General features: G+C 49.7%; 2 protein-coding genes and 1 long non-coding RNA gene across 3 annotated transcripts; all 3 read left to right on the top strand.

The window, feature by feature from the left end:
* Nucleotides 1-8240: 8240 nt before the first annotated feature.
* LOC128075077 (uncharacterized) lies at nt 8241-12073 on the top strand (the record flags this gene model as incomplete). The annotated part of the gene is made up of 5 exons (XM_052671493.1): nt 8241-8481; nt 8535-9028; nt 9614-9704; nt 11756-11931; nt 12017-12073. Coding segments are annotated over exons 1-5 (1059 nt in total), but the record flags the coding sequence as incomplete, so codon positions are not given.
* Nucleotides 12074-13001: 928 nt separating this feature from the next.
* LOC128075073 (RANBP2-like and GRIP domain-containing protein 1) lies at nt 13002-14388 on the top strand. The gene is made up of 4 exons (XM_052671492.1): nt 13002-13137; nt 13532-13669; nt 13757-13903; nt 14107-14388. The coding sequence occupies exons 1-4, from the start codon at nt 13015-13017 to the stop codon at nt 14293-14295; spliced, it is 597 nt and encodes a 198-aa protein (XP_052527452.1). The 5' UTR covers nt 13002-13014; the 3' UTR covers nt 14296-14388.
* A 1453-nt stretch (nt 14389-15841) lies between these two features.
* On the top strand, nt 15842-19611 carry LOC128075074 (uncharacterized). Its single transcript, XR_008203578.1, has 3 exons — nt 15842-16075; nt 19213-19396; nt 19471-19611. It is a non-coding gene; the product is annotated as an uncharacterized LOC128075074 (long non-coding RNA).
* The last annotated feature ends 1947 nt before the right edge of the window (nt 19612-21558 follow it).

Raw genomic sequence — 21558 nt, 5'->3', positions numbered from 1 at the left:
CTCAGTTTTTTCTGAAACATGCCTATGTTGTCTTAGAAATATTGAATGGCCTGTACTGAAAAGGACTATAAAGATCATCTAGTTTCAACCCCACTGTTACAGGCAGGGTCACCAACCACCAGAGCAGGCTGCCCAGAGCCTCTCACCCAGCCTGGCCTTGAAAGCCTCCAGGGATGGGGCATCCACAACTTATGTGGGCAACCTGTCCCAGGGCTTTACTACCCTCTGGGTGAAAAACCTCCTTTTAATATCTAGCCTAAACCTCCCCAGCCTCAGTTTAAAACCGCTCCCCCTTGTTCTATCACCAGCCACTGTGCTAAACAGCCATTCCCCCTCCTCTTTATACATTCCCTTGAAGTACTGGAAGGGCACAATGAAGTTTCCTCAGAATCTTCTCTTCCCCAAACTAAGCAAGTCCAGTTCCCTCAACTTTTCTTCCTAGCAGAGCTGCTCCAGCCTTCTGATCATCTTAGTGCCCTCCTCTGGACCCACCCCAAGAGGGGAAGCTGGGGGGCCCACAGGCAAAGGAGGGCTCTGCAGTGGTGCTGCTGAGCCAGCAGGGCAGATGGAGAGGGACTCAGCAGTAGAGAGAGTCTGACAGCGATGACCCAAAATGGTTCATGGATGTTTGTGTTCACTGAGAAGAAATCAGAGTTTCTTGGCTTCCCAGTGGCCATCACAGCACTGGGTCACCCCCAGGAATCCAGTGACTTGTCTGGGGGCATTGAGTGTGCTGGGTTGGGCTGCAGCTGCAGGGACAAAAACAACATTGGCAGCGTACTGCCCTGAGACCTTCTTCCCAAGTTCCATCTGCAGCTTCCAGAGGGCTCTGCTCTCCTGCAGGTCCTCTTGGAAAGCTGCCTGTCCCAGACACGATCTCTGGGGCCCTTGGAGATGGCATGGGATGCTTGTGATCACACAGTGGAGCTTTGCTCCTTTTCATTTTTCCCCATTAATAATGATCATTTCCTGTCTACTGATGTAAAGTACTTGTCCTAGTGGGAAGGTGAACCACACTGGTGGGATATGGCTGAGGAGTGTGTTCTCTTTTTAGGCAAATTGTATTGTGCTTTACTGTTGTTTGTTTTAAAGCAGGAAGCAACATCCTGTGCCTGCGTGCAGACAGTTCTCTTAGGGAAGCAGGTAAAGGAATGGTGTAAAGGAACTGTACCATCCAGCTGCAGACTGCAGTGGAGAATTCTGGTGTAGGGAAAAGTGATGCAAGTGCCAGGTGCATACAGCAGACACGTCAGGCCTGGGGAGGTGAGCAGTCAGGTTGTCTGTACTGTGTCAGACCTCAAGCAATTGCTTCTCCTGCCTGTGCAGATCTCCTTAGGAGACACCCTCAATCAACATCAGTTGGACAATGGTGCTCCAAAAGCAACAAGATGCACCTTGTAAAATCAGAAAACATTTTTCTTGGGTGCCCTTTGAAATCTTCTTTCTTTCCTATAGGAAACATGGAGTGAAGTGTGAGCAAACTCAGAGTCAAGTGTGAGGCAATCCCGGAGTAAAGTGTGGGTAGGCCTGAAGAGAGAGTGCACACACCCAGGGTAGGGTACCAGTAAAGCCCAGAGAAAAGTGTGAGTAAACCAGGAGCAAAGTGTGAGTAATGTTGAAGAAAAGTTTGAGGAATCCTTGAGTAAAATGTGAGTGGAACACAGTCAAAACAGAAGTATGAGTAAACCCAGAGTACAGTGTTCATAAACCCAGAGTAAAGTGTGAGTAAAAGCCAGAGTAAGGTGTGAATCTGCCCAGAGTAGAGTAAGACTAAACGCAGAGTGAAGAGTGTGCATGACTGGTGCAAAATGTGAGTAAAACCTGGAGAAAATGGTGAATACACTGGGAGTCCAATGTGAGTAAACTTGGAGTCAAGTGTGAGAAACTCCCAGAGCAAAGTGTGGGTTGGTCCGGAGCAAAGTGTTGGTAAATGTGGAGTAAAGTTTGAGGAAAACCCACAGTAAGGTGTGAGTCTACCCGTATTAAAGTGTGGATAGGCCCGGATGACAGAGTGTTCACACCAGGAATAGGGTGTCTGTAAAACCTTGAGATTAATGTGAGTAAGCCCTGTGTAAAGTGTGTGTAAGGTTGAAGAGCAATTTGAGTAAACCTTGATTAAAGTGTGAGTGAAACACACTCAAAAATGAAGTGTGAGTAAAGCCAAAGTAAAGTGTTAGTAAATGTGGTGTAAAATATGAGTAAAATTGAGTTGGGTTCGAGTGCACCCAGAATTGCATAAGCATAACTCAGAGTAAAGAGTGTGCAAACCTGGTGTAGAGTCATTTTTGTGACTCAACATTGCCATCTGCAAACCCCTGCACTACGGGACCTTGATGGACAGCAGAGCTTGTGCCACCATGGCAGCAGCTGCCTGGGGCACTGGGCTTCTCTATTCCCTGCTGCACACTGCCAATACATTTTCACTGCCTCTCTGCCATGGCAATGCTGTGGATCAGTTCTTCTGTGAAATCCCTCAGATCCTCAAACTCTCCTTGACGGAGAGCAGCTCAAGACGCCTGGGACAGACGGGCTGAGGCTCTGGTGGCGCAAGAAGCAAAGTTTATTGTTGTTACAGGGCTTTTATATCTTTTAGCTACAGGAGTGTACAATACTTCAATCAGATAGCATTCATGCAGCTGACAGCAATACGTCATTACTTAATCAGCTCTTTGTGGATGATGGTCAGTGCAGAGATCAAAAGGCGTTCTCTCCACAGAACACGTTCTGCTCTTGGTCACGGAACGAAGAAGCTGTAGCTTATGCTTGCCAGTTTCACATGGCAGTCCTTCCCTTTCAGGAGGGGCCGCGTGTTCCCTGTTTGACCCTTTCAGGCCAGCCAGCTCTGTTTTGCTTCACATTCTTCCTCATTCCACCCTTTTCTATTTTATTAGACCAGAGGTGGTGGTGGTTTATTTTTTGTGTTTTCCATCTCCAATTTTTTAAGATTTATACGCAAATTTTGGAATCTATTTGTTATCATTTTCATCAAGCATGGACAAGCAAGAATTCCTATTATTATCATTATGGCAATGACTGTCAGCCCATAAATTCCTTTTCTAAATGATTTGAAGGACGGAAATGCAGATTTTAGAGCGCTGATAAATGTAGTAGTTTGAGTTGCTACTGAAAGATCCATATGGTGCGACTGTATCATGTCGTGAATGTGCTGCCTCCATTCCCTAAGATCTAATGACGTGTTGGCATTATTCCATGTGCCTTGAAGATGATCTTGTATTTTGTTCCAAGAGAATTTGGTATTGTTGCATTCAACAGGAGTCACACAGCTCGGTATTCTGCGTGACATAAGAGAGATTCACGAGCAGCTACCATTTGTAACTGTCTTCCCAGGATGTCTGCTGTATCCTTGAAGGAGTTGAGACGCAGTTCAATCTTTTCATCCCATGTAGCTTGATTTTGTAACGCTTTAGATACATTAATTGATAACTCATTAACATAAGCTGCTGTCTGAATACGAGTTGTTAAAGAAATAGAAGCGACTGTAGTTACTGCTATGGCAGCACTGAGCGCAGCTATTCCGGCTATTATTGATCCGACCATTCGCTTGGATCTCTCTATTAATGGCAAAGCAGCTTCTTGGAGGATTTCCATTCCCTTGTCAGCATACCAATAATGTGTCAAATTTACAGGAAGATAGACGCAATCGGGTTGCTTCACTAACAAGAAGGAACTACTGCTGCTATTAAGACAATTAGAGATTATACAGTCGGTACAGTTTACTATGTTACTTACAATATTTAGCGGTCCGCTTAAAAAGGCAGGAGGTTCTGGAGCACAAGCTCGCATATAAAACTCAGTTGTGTAACTCTGCAGTCATTGCCCATTTATTATTTATTGAATCCAAGTCAAGTTTAATCGTTTTGCTTTGATTTTGTCCATAGCTGCGACTGCTTTCCATAAATTAGAATAGAACGTAGGATTGTTTTTTGTCCAAATTCCTGAGACCAAATCAATTGGTCGCCCTTGATTTCCTATCATATTCCAACCCCAGATAGTGGAATCAATGCACACCGTTTCGTTAGCTCGACATGCTCTCCATAAAGGTGCAAATTCTGTTTTTGGAGTGATGGTGCTTTGACATGAAGGAAAATTTAAGGGAGGCGTTCCAGAACCTCTTGTCCCATTAGCTAAATCTAGATAGAGAACATTCAGAGCCCAATGAATTCCTGTTGAAACATTGGTATCCCAGTCTTGCTGCACTACCACTCTCTCACACAGGGATTGTGTTTGATTCCTCTGAAAACATACAGGCATACCATCAACCTTTCCAGAATAATTAAAACGCGCAGAGAACTCTATTATGTGTCCATCTGAATATTGCCCCATAAACATTGTTTGATTGCTGCACACCGGAATGTGCACGGGTTCATCCCAAGGAACCGGGTGGATGATAGGAGGATTGGGTACAAAGGCCCAGTATGTTTCAGCTTTACATCCGTGATGTGAGATCCACAAGGTCCTGAGGATTAGGGCCACGAGTCGTATTCTCTCGTGCATCTTTCTTTCCCAGGTCTGGGTTACAGTCAGTCTCTGCATCTTCCTCCGCAGTTTTCCCACCTTGGTTTCCGGCATGTCGGACGTCTCTCTCCGGTATCCACCGTGGTGAGGTTTCGTCTGTAGGGAAAACACAAACGTATCCTCTGCCCCACATCAGTACAGGATCAGGACCATAAGTTTTACCGTCCATTGGATCTCTCCAGTATGCCATTGGTTCATCTCTTGTTTTATTACTCCAATGTCCATCCGCAGCCGATTTTCCGTCATCATCCAGTGTCAAAAAATGTAAAACAAATAATGCATGTGATAACATAGAGGACGGAGTATCTTTAATTCCCCATGTCCCTTTTTATTTTCTTTCGTTGAGTTGTCAGTAAATGATTCCATTTTTCTGCTATGCCTTGGCCTTCTGGATGATGTGGAATTCCAGTTTCATGGTGAATTTTGTCGACAAAAGGTTGCAAAACCACTACTTCCATAAGCTGCCCGTGATCGGTTCTTAATGATTCCGGTGCTCCCATAACGCTACAACAATGCAAAAGATGGTTGCATACATGAGAGAGTTTTTCACCAGACAAGGCTGAGGCTACTGCAAAGTGAGAGAAAGTGTCAACTGTTACATGGGCATAAGAAGATTTTCCAAAGGAAGGTACATGTGTGACATCCATCTGCCACAGATCATTAGGCATTGATCCCCTGGGGTTCACTCCAAAATGAGGAACTGGTAATAAAGGGGCACAAGAAGAACCGTTCCGCATATTCGCAAGTCCAAAGCAAATATTCACCTCCACTTAACACAGCCTTCGCCAAGCTTTTCCAGTCAGAAGGGGGAAGAATATGAGCAGCTTTAAGCTCTTTCAGTTGTTTAAAAGGAATAGGCTCATAATCATTCAGAATGCCACCGTTTGCAAGTTGATGCTGTATGCCAGGGAAAACTTGAGACGGAAAAAGTTGCCCAGAAAATTCATCTGTTGTTTCCTCAGCTTTCCTAGCTTCTTTCAAAGCCAATTGCATAGGAGATTGTTGCATAAGCACAGCATCTGCTCCAGGCGGGGGAGGCATTCGCCCTGCTCGAAAGGCAGGCAGAACAGCAAGGGGATGTGATGGAGCTGATGGACTGTCTGTTGTGTCTGCACAGCGGCATCAGCAGCCTGTAACGCTGGGAATACAGCCGCTGAGTCCTTATGGTGAGATTCAGCAGCCTCTTTTTCTAACTCTCCCCAATCATCGGGGGGTAAAATATCCTTTGTCATGTTAGTGCCAGGAGGTTTACAAGGCGGCCAGTCCTTTGCTAATTTACAAACCAAAGGTTGCTCATATTGGGGAGGGGAGGGTGGGGGTGCCGATGGACGAAGGGATGTGATGGAGATTTTGATGGCGGCAAGGCAGGATATAACTTTTCTGCTGAGCGAGTGGTCCGCTGCCACTTCTCATCTCCTGTGTCTCCTCTGAGACATTCTTTTATTAGAGTCCAAAGCGTAAAGGTATCCATAGGCACCTTCTCAGGACCATGCACAGCATAACAGCCCTGGAGTCCTTCACCTACTTTGTTCCACGTTTCCATATTAATAGTTCCATCCCTGGGAAACCAGGGGCATTCTTCCTCTATAAAATCTGAAGAACGACTAATCTGACCCCGAGTCACTTTTACTCCTCAGGCAACGAATAATGATTTCAGCACTGCAGAAAAAAGGCCTCGTTCAGTACTTGCAGCTTGTCCCATTTTATCTAACAATCTGTCCAATGCCCCAGTCCTTACCTCCCTATTTCAACTCACCAACCGCGGCTCGTGGGAGGAAGCGACGCCTTTGTCACTGGAGTCCGAGATTCCCGGGTTTCGGCACCAGATGACGGAGAGCAGCTCAAGACGCCTGGGACAGACGGGCTGAGGCTCTGGTGGCGCAAGAAGCAAAGTTTATTGTTGTTACAGGGCTTTTATATCTTTTAGCTACAGGAGTGTACAATACTTCAATCAGATAGCATTCATGCAGCTGACAGCAATACGTCATTACTTAATCAGCTCTTTGTGGATTATGGTCAGTACAGAGATCCAAAGGCGTTCTCTCCACAGAACACGTTCTGCTCTTGGTCACGGAACGAAGAAGCTGTAGCTTATGCTTGCCAGTTTCACATGGCAGTCCTTCCCTTTCAGGAGGGGCCGCGTGTTCCCTGTTTGACCCTTTCAGGCCAGCCAGGTCTGTTTTGCTTCACAGTCTTCCTCACTGGGTGATCTTTTAGGTCTTTTCCAACCTTGGTGATTCTATGATTCTGATTCTAGAGGTGGAAAGAAAGTCTGGGGGTGGACAGGGGGTTGTGGGGAATCTACGGGGGGAAAGGTGTGAGTGGGGCTTCTGTGAGCTGGAAAGAGGGTCTGGAGGTGGAGAAAGGGTGGAAGAGGGAAACTGGAGGATTGTGGTGGGCTAGAAGCCCTGTGATGTGGAAAGGGGACCTGGGGGTGGGGAGGAGATTGTGAGGGGGAAAAGAGGAGAAAGAGGCTTCTGTGAGTGGAAAGGAGGGTCTGGGGGTGGAGGGGTACATTGTGGAGGGGAATATTGTGGAGGGCAACTTGAGGAGTTGAAAGGGGGAAAAGGGGTTTTTGTAGGGCAGAAAGGGCAGGTCTGGGAGTGGATGGAGGATTGTGAGGGGGAAAAAAAAAGGAGTGGGGTCTCTACAGGGAGGAAAGGGGGTCTAGGAGTGGTGAGGAGGTTGTGGGGGGCTTCTATGGGGTGGGAGTCTGGGGTAGACCTCAGGGGAGTATCTGGGGGAGAAGAGGGGAGTGGGGTGCCTCTGGGGTTGAAAAAGAGTTGGAGGGGAATTTAGTGGGTTGTGGAAGGGAAAAGGGTGAACAGAGCCTCTGCAAGGCAGAAAGCGCATCTGGGGCTGGAGGGAGGAAGGGGTGGGAGGAGAGAGCCAGGGGTTGTGGGGGGCTTCTATTGGGCAGAAAAGGAGTCCGGTTGGGGGGGAATGGAGGTCAAAATGGGGGAACTGACTCCAGGGGTCAGGGAGGAGCACAGGGGACTCCAGAGGTCAGAAAAAGGGGTCAGAAGGCGGAGGGAGCAAGGAGGACACGGGACCCTGGGGGTCAAAGAGAAGGTAATGGGGGGTGATGGCAGACTCTAAGGATCAGAATGGGGGAAATGGAGCGGGGGTACCCGGGAGGAGGAGAGGGGATTCTGGGGGTCAGATAGAGGGGACTGGGAAAGTGGGGGGACTGTAGGGCACAGAATGGGGAGACTCGTGACGGGGTGGAGGGACATTAGAGATCAGAACGGGGGACAGGGGAGGGAGCGGGAGGGCGGGGGGACAGATAGGTGGAGCCTGGGGGTCAGAATGGGGGAGGCGCAGAGGGGAGGCCCGGAAGAGAACGACAGGGATCAGAACGGGGGAAACGAAGGGGGAAGAAGGGGGAGGGAGGCGCAACCCCGGGGGTCACACAGAGGGACGGGGGGGGTTGCGGGCGATCCGTGGCAGGGGGAGGGGAGGAGGGCAGTGAAACGCACGGGGTGGGGGAGGCGGGGAGACGCAGGGCAGCCGCCCCCGCCGAGCGGAACCCCGAGCACCGCAGCGACGTCACGAGGCCAACGCAGAGCGGCACGCGGCCCCTGCAGCACCTGAAGCCCGGCCCCCGCCCCGGTGCCCCCCGAACAGCCGCCTGCAGAAGCCGAGGCGGCTCTCGGAGGCCCGGCTGCTCCGCACGGCCGCCCCCTGCTCGGGTCGCGGGGCTGATGACGTCACTCAGCGGGGACGGCGCCTCGCCGCAACGACGGAGGACGGCTCGGTTCCGCCTCCGAGAACAGCTGGATTCCGACGGGGGACGGACGGGGCCGGCGGCGGTGCCTTCCCCTGACCGCCCGGCGTCCCCGAGGCACGGGGCGGCGGAGCGCCGCTTTCTCCGCGCGGAGCCCCGCGGCTCCGCCATCCCGCCGGCCCCATCGCCGTCGCGGCGGCCTCGCGTCGGCAGCCGCCGTTGGCGGGGCGCCCGCGCTCGGCCCCGCCCCCTCGCCTCTCCCATTGGTCAGTCCGCCGAACGGGGCGGGCAGTCCGGGCGGGGTCCTTTGCGCTCGGTCATCGCGTCCTCACCGCGCGGCTCCGCCCGGCTGCCCGCGGCGATGCCTGTCGTCGTGCGCCCGCTCCGCTTCCGGGGCTCCGGCTGCGGGGACGTGGGGGACCTCAGCGAGGCCGAGCCCGCGCCGCCCCGGCCCCGCTCCGCTCCGTGCGGGCCTTCCTGGAGAGCGGCGAGCGCGGGCTGGCGGCCGCCGGCAGGTGGGGGAGCGGGGCGTCCGGGCGGGCGGCGCGGCCCGGCGATGGCGCTGGGGAACTCGCTGGAGACGAGCGGCTCCGCGGGCGCCTTGACGTCGCGCTGCAGGCGGCGGTCGCGAGGCCGGCGCTGTGCGGAGCGGGACGCTTCTACGTGCGTGCTGGAACTTTCCTGCTGGAAACAGCGCAGAGCAGCGCGGCACGATGGAGAGATGCGTGTGAACTCGCAGCCTGGTGGTACCTGAACGCTTTCCGTGTCGGTCCCTGTTCCGTTTGTGCCTGCAGTGGTTGCAGTTGAGTGCTCTCGCTGTGCACGCACTGAACGCCTGCGTTCCAAAAACTAGCTGCTGTTTTTAAGGCTGTCTCCTCGCCAAATCTTACTCTTCCGTACTTGTTGGAAAGATTTCAAGTGGGGTGAAGAAAATCTCAGCTGTTTCACTTGTCAGCAGTGCAACGACTCTGAAGGGCTAACGAGTGTATTTGCTGTAGGCTGTTCCCTTCTCTGTAATGCAGCCGCATTAACTGACATTAAGGTTATTGATACGGGAGGGAGGGGAATGACCCGAGTAGCTCTCGCACACTTCTTGCATAGACAGCAGAGCTTGATGAAGCTGAATTCTGTGCTTTATGGAATGCAATCAGTTTTCCTTTTGCACAAGTGCTTGCGCTCAGAACATCGCTTTCTCTTGTGCGCTCTTACAGCTGTTTGCAATCGTTCAGTTTCTCACCTCGTGTCCTTTCCTGAAAAGAAACAAGCTTGTTTCCTAACTTGTAAGACTAAATGAAGAGATTTGCTTTTTGTTGTCAAGAAGCTGTAGCAATTCTTTTCTTTGCTCGCCAGATTCCTAAACCAAAGTCAAAACTAATAAGAGGAGATGGGGCTGGGCAAGATGTGCTGGAAATGTTGGCCTGCGACCGAAAAAGCCAGTGTGGTAATGAAACCAGTAATTACAGATGTTCCGTAGTTCTGCTTTAATCTTATGAGCAGCTCATGTCAGAGTTAAAGGCTTGTTAAAGAGCACGCTTGGCGTCTTGGAACACACCATGAAACGTTCTGCATTTTGGCTGCGTATGAATTGCAAGCAGCGGTTTGATCCTGACACGTACTGGGCTTTTTCTTTGTGTCTGCAGGACGTTAAGATAGAATTTGACTTCCAGTGTCTCCTGGTCTGCTGGTTTCTGCCTACTAATACACTATTTGTAAGCACTGCTCGTCCCAAGTGTAAAAGAAAATACTGCTCTTTTCCTGTCACTTCTGTTCCCTTCTTTGTTCCAACAGGTTTGCTGCTTTTTTTCCTTTCTTTTTTTCTTTCTTTCTTTTTCTTTTTTATTATGGTAAAGCTGAGGCAGTCATTTTCAGTCTTCACTGTCCTATGGGCTGTAGATGAAAACCAAGAAAACACCGGGCATCGGGCTGAATTGTTCCTGAATAGGTGAGACTGACAGCTACTTATTTTGAGGACAATTGCAGCGCCCTTATAATAAAAATTCACAGTAACTCTGGAGAACTGGATTTGAAAATGCCTTGGGACTGCTGTCAGCCCATATGCTAGAAGAGTGGCTTAATTACAGGGAGAGTGTAAGTAAGGAATTTGCAAATATCTGAAGGGAAATCTTGCTTCCCAGCCGGAAGCAGCAGGAACAACCCACTGCATCAAACACTGTTGTCCTTGTTTGAGTGTTCTGATGTGACACCATGTTTTTCTAGGTCATAGGCTGCTGAACTGAAGCCACGGCAAGGAAGACTTCTTGAAAGCGATTGTGGAATCTTTTGCAAACAAAAGTGGTTTATTTACATTGTTTGAAAGCCTCGTTGGGAGTGGAGCTTCTAAAGAGAGATCTTTTCTCGGCACAGAGGCTGTGGGAGATGTCAGTCCCCAGGCACCAGAGCAAGGAGAACTTGCTGAACACGATATTGGTGAGAGGTGCTGCTTACACTCCGCATACACGTGACTCTGTATCAGAGGTTCTTCTCCAAGTGCTTCATTTGCAGCAGCAGACCAGTGTCTGTCACAGCTGTTCATCTTTCCCCTAATGAGAGGCTGCTTTGCAAGAAGTTCCACCTTCAGCTGCGGCGGAGAGGCAGCGTCATCGTGCCAGGTTCTGAAGAATTTCTCACATACTTCCTGCTTCCACACTGTTGTCTTCTGGTCTGTTCTGATTCATTTCCAGTTGAAGCTGCCTGTTGAGCTTTGTGTGCTTGTACGCTGGTAAGTGCTGACAGGAAGGCCCGTACTTATTTATGTGTAATCTGTGAACACAGGTTAGAGGCATGAAAGCGAAATGATTCCAGGATGAGTTGTGAACTAATGAGGTCTTCCCGTTTTTTAAGCTTAACTTGAAGGTGAAGTCTGGCTTTGAATTTGAGCGTAACAAGAGTAGAATGCTGGTGGCCTCCTACTTGGCTCTTAGTGGTCGGAAACAGGTAGACTATTCAGGGTGCAAAGCAAGGAGGCTTATGGCCCTTTCTCTTTGTATGTGTGTTATATTTGTGCATCTGTTTTATATATGAAACAGAAGTTTATGCTACTGCGGCCTCTCTGAAGAAGTTTGTTCATCATGTTTTAAATACATAACGCACAACTTACAAAACGGTTTGTGCTTCTTGCTCGTAGGCCAAAGATTTTCCTTGTTGGAGAAGTGTGATGTTATCTCCATTCTGTGCTTTGTCAAAACCACTGACAAGTGCCAGTGCACTTTGGTTGCGCCCTTCTGTGAAGTAGCTGTTGCTTCTGCAGGAGTTATTTGTGCAGTGTGAACAGGTGCAGAAGTCACTTGAAGAAGGCGGCATCTTACTTGGAACTTCTTGGTAGCAGCTTGTTAGACAGAGGCGAGCAGGTGGGAGGAGGTTGGTGGGAAGTGCTTTGCTGGGAGAAACGTTCAGAGCTCGCTCCTCTTGCAGTGAAACCCAGCTCTGATCAGAGGCAGGTCTTCCTGACTCGGACGCAGACCCTGGCTTCTCACAACCCTTGTTGTTGCACAGGTGCTGTTTGGATGCACAGCTGTGGTCTCCAGCACCTCGCGTGGCTTGGCTTGCAGTGGAATTCTGTGTCAGTGTTATTCCCACTGCGCAGATCGTTACAACTTTTTCACTCGCCCCACGAGACATCGAGACTGGAAACAGATGCTCCTGAATCCGTTTGCCTGTTGGTCCTTGAAGTAAGCAAGCTTCCCAAGTTGTTAAATGCATTTAAATGCCGGTTTTTTGGTCCCTAATTCCTTCTGTTTGTTTTTACCAAAGCAGGATTTTTTACTCGGGATGGTGTTCACTGGCAACTTAGAACTGCAAGAGAAGCTCAGCACTCAGCGTGGCACACATCAACCTCCTTGCTTGCCGTTGCTGCTGTGCAAGCAGAACTGTACTGAGAAGCAAAGGTCCTGGTGGGATGCTGTGTGTACTCTCATGCAGAAAAAAACAACGTAGGAATGCTTCAGTTGGGAAATATTGGAAGCAACCTTCTAGAGGGCTTCTGAATTGATTGCCGTGGGCTGCATAAAACCAGTTCCTTTTGTTTGAACGTTCAAGGTTTTTTGCTGCAGGGGTGTGAGATGGTGAAGAGCTTTGTAAAAACGGGCTTTACGTTTCTGATATTGCATTTGTAAAGAAGTGCTGGCTTAGGACTAAAGCTGCTTGTTGTGTTCATCACACAAATGATGTGTGAGCAGATGGAAAAGAGGGAATGCTAACTGAGGAATGTTTCTGTTGACATTCAGGCCAGACTCGGCAGCCAAGCTGAAGCTTCTTGTACAGCATGGATGGAGTACTGTGTGAGCCCTAGAGAGACACGGCCTTCACCTGCCTTAATTATACACTGGGCAAGAAGCCTGCAAGCAACAGTAAGTTAAGATTGCCTGTAAATAAGTACCGTCTGTTTTTCTCTGATTTGCAAACGTAACAGGCTAAATAAAATCAGATGAGAATGTAGTACTGAGAAGTGCTGCTGATTTTGGTGGCATGACTGGAGCAACCACCTTGCCTGACAAGTACTCTCTACCTCACTGCTCTGAACAGCACAGGTAAAAGCAACGTTGTTTTCTCCCCGTGTTACCTTCTGTGACTATAGAGAGACCTTCTGAAATACGTCCCAAGTGTCAGAGAAAAGCTCTTGAAACTTCTCGAGAAAACAACTGCATCAGAGAAGAAAAAGTAAGAATGACATTTTATTGGAATTTTCTTTGACAGTTTGAATTTCTCTTCTTCAACAGGGCGTTAGCCTGAACTTGTGCGACCAGAAAGAATCTATGGGAAGAAGCGTCTGCTACTGGAAGGAAATTCTGCTTAGCTTGAAAACTATCAAAAAGCACAGAAGTATTCCTGAACCTGCTGATGCTCTCTTCAAGCATTTCCACAGTGTGGACATCCAGGTACTGACGGATATTCAAAGAGGAGAGTAGGAGGGGTTGTACGTCGCGGGCTTGCATGCCAATGGTTGGTTGGTTGGTTGGTGTTTTGTTTTGGTTGGCTTTGTGTGTTGATGGGTGGTGGTTGTCTTATTTTTTTGTCGCTGTGCTGCTAATGCTGAGGTTTGGTAGGATCTTTCTGTTGAACTCCTCGGAGTTTTAAAACTCTCTGGTTGGAGGACACTGAACTGCCTTAGCACCAGCTTTCTGAAAAGCTGCTTTCCTGTCATGCAGGGAAAGCAGGCATAGTCTGAACCTCCTCCTATCTGCCTACTTACTAGATGCTTACAGTCTTACACCGACTGTTCCAGGTGTCCACACTGTGTTGTGTGTGACTTGTCTGTGGCTTTGGTTGTAGGTCCTCCAGGTTGCAGCCTGTGAAGAAGAGGCACGTGTGGCTTTTGCAACGCTGGGTGCAGCTGAAGGCAAAACTGATGATGCTTTATTAGCCTTTGAAGCTGTTAACACTGCGGTTTCGCACTGGAACCTATGCACTGTAAGTCTGTAAATTGCATTACCTCAGAATGCTTTTCTGTCACTTGCGTTCTGACCAGTTCTTCCTGATCGATGTGCTGTTACTTAGCTTGGTCAAAGAAAGGCAGAGGAGGTTGAGAGTGATGGTGTGCTACCAGAGGAACAAGAAGAACGCAGAGCCTGTCTTGTTGAAAGGCAGCACTGCCTGATGAAGATCACTGAGGAAAGCTCCTCTGACCCGTCAGTAGCTGCCCAAGTCAGTACAAGAATCAATGCTTGTGTGAATGGTCCTCTTAGTTAATGTTAACAGGTGTGGGGCTTTCCTGGGGGAAAACAACAGCAAAAACACCCCGAGTTTCTGCAGAAAGCCGTGTGCGCTGTGCCGCCGTCGATCAGGACGCAGTCTCTTGCTCTGAGGAAGAATTGCCATCACGACTTGCGTTTCCAATCCATTTCTAGCTGCCGGTATCTGTTAGAGCTGTGACGGAAATGCTGGAGGCAGTGATCCGGGAGCCTGGGGAGAACGGTGAGGAGGGAAGTCTTGCCTCCAGAAACATCTCACGAGCTGCGCACGTGGAAGTGAAAGATGCAGTTCCATCACCCAAGAAGTTCTCTTTCTCACCAACTAACACCTACCAGCTCTATTAGCCGGTTACTCTTTTAGGGAAGTGTTCCTTTTGTGTAAGAAAATCCAAGTTCAGTAAGCTTTTCTTATTTTCTTTGCTCAGACTCTCCTTCAGTGGGAGAAGATCACAAGTCCTTCCTTCAAAAGCTGTGTCAGCAAGTGGAAGCTTTAAAGGTAAACAGCTTTTGTCACTATACTGGATGCAGAAGAGTTGATCTTTTTGTTCTGGTAAGTACTTTGTCACCCAAGCACTGAACTAAGCTTCACTTGCCAGGCTACCTCTTAACTCAGTGAAGAGAACTGCTATAAACATCCGCTTAAATTCAGGGCAAGAGTGAAACTTTGCCTACAAACTCTAATTTGGTACTCAGATATAGGAAGTAATGCTGAGGATTGTGTGTGCAGAAAGTTGTGCTTTCTTCAGCTTAGCTGTTGTCATCTTGGTTCTGGGTTTATTTCTAGCTTCAGGGCACAGTCTCGGTTTTGTAAAGCATGGGCAGGTCGTGGATTATTGCAGCAGTTAACTCTTCTTTTTTCTTTTGTCTCAGATCTTGAACGTGCTGTTAAATAGCAAAGGAGCGTAGGGATCATTCCTTGGGTTTTCCCCACATACCTGTGTTTCATAGTTTCCATTCTCTTAATTGAAACCCTGTCTTTAACAGAATGAAACACGGGAAATGAAACGTAACAGTTGCAGTGTAAGCGTGCCATCTCATGGCTGGCCTGCTGAAAGCTGTGGAGCAGATACTGTGTCAGATGGTTATGGGAGAGCACAACACCTTCGTGAAGCTCCTTGGAAGGGTAAGTTGATGCTGGATTTTTAATTGACCGCTTAGCTAAACAGTGAGACTTCTTAAAACCTTAAAACCTGCGTTTGCACCCACAGGTTTAAAACCTGCAGAGTCCTGTGTCAGTGCCGCACAGGACACATTAGGATCCGCCTTTGCGACAAAGGAAGGGCAGTGGGACTGTAACATCTCTGCAGTGAGAAATGAACCCGCTGCCCCAAAATGTGCTGCCCTGCAGAACGCAAACAAAACTCGTTCAGCAGTATCTCTTCAAGAACTGTCCTTTCAACTCGATGGGAAAACCCCAGCGTGTACCTCTCAGAATCTGGCAGATGCTGAAGCGGAGCCTGCAGAGGGAAGATGTAACTTCTCAGTGTGGATGCCTCCAGGTGGATTTAAATTTGGCATAGAGGAGTGCAATACAAATTGCGCTAAGGAAGACGATCCGCCCAAGGAGCGTACAGCAGGCTTGACAAACATGGATGGAAAAGACAAAAATGAACTGCCCTCAGGTGGTGGAGTTACACTCCAATCTCAAGAAACAGCAAACAGGGACAAGAGTGAGCCCAGCTGTGAGAAAGGCACGTGGATAACAGCTCATGTTTCTGGTACGAACGCAGCCAAAGCGTCTCCTTGTGGTGCCAACTCTGTAGCTGTGCTGGAGGAAGCTACCAGGGAACACAGCGACCTCAGCCATGGTGGTGATGGTTCTGATGCCGCTGTAGAACTGGCTGATTCTTTCGAGAGCAGATTGAAGAATGCCAGCAGAGCTTGTCAGAGCTGCAGAAGGGCCAGCTCTCTGTGGCAGCGGAGCTGTCAAAGGACACCGGCCCTGTTGTTGTGTATTTGGACGTTTCTGCCAGCGATGAACCTTCAGGACACACAGCCACGGAGCTGCTTTCACACATTGTCCCTCGGACGGCTGAAAAGCTCAGGGCCCTGTGCACAGGGGAGAAAGGCTCGTGGATTCAGGAGTACCACGTTTCACAGGATAGTTAGTGACTTCCTATGTCAGGTAAGCTTAACGTGAAGGCTTTTCACGGAGAGAAAAAGCCCACCTGGGCTGCAGCACCGCATGGATCCTGCCTGAAAGTGGGCTTTTCCAGTTTTTGACTGTAGTGAGAGTAGCCAAAATCAGCAGGGCTGCTGTCAGCAGCGACGCCTCAAGCTTTCCCGACACTTCTAGAGAGGATCACGTTTGATTCTTGGGGAGCTGTGACTTCATGGGAACGCCACAGCCTGCGTGTGAGACTTCATTTTGTTCGTGCTGTTATCTGCCTGATGGCTCCTCTTTGACAGCTGTTTGATTTGTGGGCTCTTAGAGCCAGCTTTCAGCCTTTGGCAGCAGCAGGAAGCGGAGCTCCCGACGTGTTGTAGGCAGCGTTTGCTCTGCTCAGGGGCCTTGGCTGCAGCGTGTGTGCAGAGAACAGCGTGCGTGTTTGGCATGGCTGTGCAGCAGAGAACAGAAATGGTAGTTTTGTCATTTTTCAGTGCCTCCCAGGACAGCACTCTGTGGTAGATCAGAAATTGGTGTGCGTGTTGGATTTGCTGTTTAGCAGGTGCATTCTCCTGCTGCATCTCTGTGCATCTCTGTATCCTACTGTACTTTGACTGCAGGAGTTTTCTCGCAGTAGGGTCAAGGCCACCCAAACTCAGGTCTGTTGTGCTTTGAGTATGGAGCCCTTTCAAGGCTTGATTAAGACCTGGCAGAGTAGAAGCCAACGCTGTGTGAACGACAATTCAAGAGTGTCCTTTTCTGGAACTGCGCTCACAAATGGTCAGAATTCACTGTAGGATGCTTGTGATTGTTTTGTACTATTAAGTTCTGTCCACGAGAGCTTGTTCTCCCTATTCTGTCAAAAATACTGTTAGGAATTCTTGATGGTACTGTGCTCTCAAGTATGCAAACCTTTTTTTCGTATTAGAGGCACAATTTTTATATCAATGCATCGTAGCAAGCCAGATTTCCTTTCCTCCTTATGGAAAACCAGATGCTTTCAAACATCTTTCCAGTGTCATGAATAAAGGCTCCGTTCTTAAAACCTGTATCCCCTCCGTTGTGTGAAGGCTTGAGCGGGGTGGAAAAGCAGCCAGGCAGCCTGCCTTCTTTTGTAACACTGTTGGGATTTTGGGCTGTGCCATGGGTTCAGTTGCTCGTAGTCAACAGCGATTCCTTGAAGCTGTAATTCAGTTCCAGTGTGTTTGTTTTGTCTCGATTAGTTTTGCTTTTCCACGTGCCGCTGCCCACAGGCACAGCCCTGCTGCTCAGAGAGCTGGGAACAATCCCTAACTTGAGGCTGCGCAGCTCTGCCTCGCGAGGTTCCGTCCACCCCTCGCTGGCAGGGTGCAGCCATCAGCCTCCCTGGGCTCTGTGGCAGTCCTGGGCCCTTCACACATCCTGTTTGTTCAAGTTCTTGGTAGCGTACGCCGTGCTGTGCTGTGTCTGATGCTCAGCTGTGAACGATCCTGATCATCTGCTGCAAATGCACTCCTGCGCTGCTGCTGGTGGCTGATCTGAGTGAGCTGGCCAGGCAGTGGCCAACCAGTTCAGGCCCACATTTGCTGTCACGGTGTGTGGTATCGCGCTCTTCTTCCCGTTTCCCAGCAGATCACAGGGCCTTGCAGCAACAGGGTGTTGAGATCCGCGCTCTCTCGCCCGGTGTGGCTCCCTCCTGCACCGGGCACGAGGTCCAGTGGGAACAGCACAAGCATTTTTATCTGCTTGCTTGGGCTTTTTACAGTCCCTTTGTACACGTGGGCCTTCCTGTGCCCAAAGCCAGAAGAAAGGGGGCTTGCTGCTCCATACCCAGAAGAAAGGGGTTGTCCTGGGCCAGGAACCAGAACGAAGGGACTGGCTGGACTAAAACACAGAAGGAACGTGGCGGGCTGGGCAGACAGCCAGAAGGAACGGGGCTTCCTGGGGCAGAATGGAGCAGGAAAGCAGCCTGCTGGGCAGCAAATCCGTCAGGGAGATTCTTGCTGTGCAGAAGCTGAGAAGGAAGGGGGCTCACCAGGAAGAAACCCCGATGGCAGAGGGCTTGCTCAGCTCAAAGCCAGAAAGAAGTGGACTTGCTCTACTGAAACAGTGAAGAAGAGAGGCTGGAAAGGTCAAACGCCAGAAGGAATGAGGATTGCTGGGCCCAAAGCCGGAAGGAAAGGTCCTTGCTGGGCTGGAATGAATAGAGAAGGGTTTTGCTGCTCCTGAGCCCAGAAGGAAGAGGGCTTGTAAGACCATACCCAGAAGAAAGGGGGAGTGCTGGGCAACAAACCAGAAGGAAGGGGGCTTGCTGGACTCAAACCCAGAAGGAAGGGGCTTGCTGGTCCATACCCAGAAAGAAGTGGGTGTGCTGCGCCACAAAGCAACAAGAAGGTGCTTGCTGGGTCCTGAACTAGAAGAAAGGGGGCTTGCTGGGCCACAAATGGAGAAGAAGGGGGCTTGCTGGACTTGGTTAGGGTTAGAGTTAGTTTTAGGTTTGGGGCAGTGAAAGCTTAGGTTAGGGTTAGTGTTAGAGTTGGGTGTTAGTGTTGAGTTTTAGGGTTATGCTTGGGGTTAGGGTTTGGGCTAGGGTAGGGTTAGGGTTCGGTTAAGTTTGAGGGTAAGGGTTAGGGTTAGGTTCAGTGCTAGGTTTACATTTAGGGTTAGGATACAGCTGGGGTTAGGATTAAGGTTAGGATTAGGGTTAGTGTTTGTTTTGGGTTAGGGACTGGGTCAGGGTTAGGGTTGATGTTCAGGTTGGGTTAATATTAGTGTGAGGGTTAGTATTTGCAGAAAGGTTTAGAGCAAGGTTTCAGGTTTGCATTAGAGTTAGGGTTGGGGTTAGAGTTTGGGGTTAATTTTGGGTAGTGTTAGGGTTAGGGATTGGGTTTGGTTGAGGGTTAAACTTATGGTAAGATTTAGGGTTGAGCTTAGGGTTAGGGTTTGGAGTTAGGTTTAGGATTAATGTTGTGGCTAGGCTTAGAGTAAGGTTTAGAGTCAGGGTTAGGGTTATGTTTAGGGCAGGGTTTGGGTTAAAGTTAGGGTTGTGGGCTAGGGTGTAGTATCCTCTGTACAGATTCCATTGTGATACACGACTGAACCATTTGCCATTTCACATTTAATCCTTAGGGGCACCGAGTCAATGGGGGTTTCACGTGTTCTCATGTTCAATACAGAACCAGCAGTGGCAGCAACGATGTCGAGACAACGACTTTCACAGGCATGAGAAGTAATGGAGATGTGCACAGTTCTTCCAGCCGCTGTGCAAAGAGCGAATCCAAACCAGCGCTCTTCTTTACAAGTCCCTTCATGCTGTGAGGTTTCTGCCAACGGTGGGTGTGCTTACAACAGAGACATGAGGTGAGCTCTGGGTTTTACTGACTCTTTCTGTTATGATTCTACGATTACTTTTGACCTTTTCGTTTTCCTTTTAGTTTTCTTTCATTGTTATTTTGTTCCAGGCGTGTACCTGGACAGAGCCCAGCAGTTCCATGATACCATTGTGTCCGTGATGCTTTCCTAGTGAAGGGAGTTTCACCTGGGTGATACCTCCTTGTACAGCCAAATGCACTGAAACAAAACGAACCTTGCTGTTATTCCTTTCATGTGGTCATTTAAGTGGCCATTTTAATACAATGTATTTTAATCAGAGAGATGCCAGTCAGTCAGAGATCCCCCACGACATCCTTATAGCAAAGCTGAGGAAGAGTGGGATGGATGAGTGGACAGTGAGGTGGGTTGAGAACTGGCTGACTGGCAGAGCACAGAGGGTCGTTGGTGGTGCAGAGTCCGGTTGGAGGCCTGTAAGCAGCGCTGTTCCTCAGGGGTCTGTGCTGGGTCCGGTCTTGTTCAACATCTTCATCAGTGACCTTGATGAGGGGATGGTGGCCACCCTCAGCAAGTTTGTGATGATACGAAGTTGGGAGGATTGGCTGAAGGCCGTGCTGCCATTCAGCGAGAGCTGGACAGGCTGGAGAGCTGGGCAGAAAAAAACCAGATGAGGTTTAACAAAAGCAAGTGTAGAGTCTTGCATCTGGGGAGGAATAATTGCATGCACCAGTACAGGTTGGGGGATGAGCTGCTGGAGGGGAGCTCTGCGGAGAGGGACCTGGGTGTCCTGGTGGATGACAGGTTGCCATGAGCCAGCAGTGTGCCCTTGTGGCCAAAAAGGCCAATGGCATCCTGGGGTGCATTAAAAAGAGCGTGGCCAGCAGGTCGAGGGAGGTGATCCTCCCCCTCTGCTCTGCCCTGGTAAGGCCTCATCTGGAGCACTGCGTCCAGTTCTGGGCTCCCCAGTACAAAACAGACAGGGATCTCTTGGAAAGAGTCCAGCGGAGGGCCACCAAGATGGTGAAGGGCCTGGAGCATCTCTGCTATGAGGAAAGGCTGAGTGAACTGGGTCTGTTCAGCCTGGAGAAAAGGAGACTGAGAGGGGACCTGATCCAGGTCTATCAGTATCTGAGGTGTGGGGGGCAGAATGGCGAGGCCAGACTGTTTTCAGTGGTGAGTGGAGACAGGACAAGGGGAAACGGCTGGAAACTGCAGCATAGGAAGTTCTGCACAAATGTGCGAAGGAACTTCTGTACAGTGAGGTGAGGAGCACTGGAACAGGCTGCAGGGAGGTGGGGGAGTCTCCTGCTCTGGAGATGTTCCAGACCTGCCTGGATGCCGACCTGTGCGACCTGCTGTAGGAACTGCTTTGCCAGGGGGTTGGACTCGATGAGCTCTGAGGTCCCTTCCAACCCCTACAATTGTGTGATTCTGTGATTCTGTGATTCTGTGATCCCAGCACCACCCCAGCATATACCACTACTACCCCAGCACCATCCCAGCACATCGCAGCACATCCCAGCACCACCCCACACAATACCAGTACCACCGGACACCAACCCACACCATCCCAGCACATACAAGTACCATCCCAGATCCTCTTAGCACCATCCCAGCACATTCCATTACCATCCCAGCCCCACTGCAGCATATACAAGTACTATCCCAGTAGCATCCCAGTAGCATCCCAGCACCATCCCAGCACCATCCCACACCATCTGAACATGTACCATTTCCAACCCAGCACATCCCAGCACAACCCCAGCATCTTCCCACCTCATCCCACACAATCCTAGCACATCGCAGCACAATCCCACGCCATCTCAGCACATACCAATACCATTGCAGCACAACTCCAGCACATCCCAGCACAATCATACACCATCCCAGAACATCCATGCACATCCCATCTCCTGCCAGCATCATCCAAGCACCTTCCCGCATCATCTCATACCATCCCAGCACATCCCAGCACATCCCACACCATCCCAGCACACACCATTTCCATCCCAGCACATCCCAGGGCCACCCCAGCACCTTCCAACACCATCCCACGCCATCCTAGCACATTGCAGAACAATCCCAGCACATCCCAGCACCATTCCAGCACATCCCAGCACCATCCTAGCTGAAACGAGTACCATCCCAGCACCACTGCGTGTCTTCCCAGCAGCATCCTACACCATCCCAGC

This window comes from Tympanuchus pallidicinctus, unplaced genomic scaffold (genome assembly GCF_026119805.1).
Source record: "Tympanuchus pallidicinctus isolate F22 unplaced genomic scaffold, pur_lepc_1.0 scaffold112, whole genome shotgun sequence".
In the NCBI taxonomy this organism is placed as follows: Eukaryota; Metazoa; Chordata; class Aves; order Galliformes; family Phasianidae; genus Tympanuchus; species Tympanuchus pallidicinctus.
The sequence above is the reverse complement of the archived record's forward strand: the minus strand, read 5'-3'. Positions and strand labels throughout refer to the sequence as shown.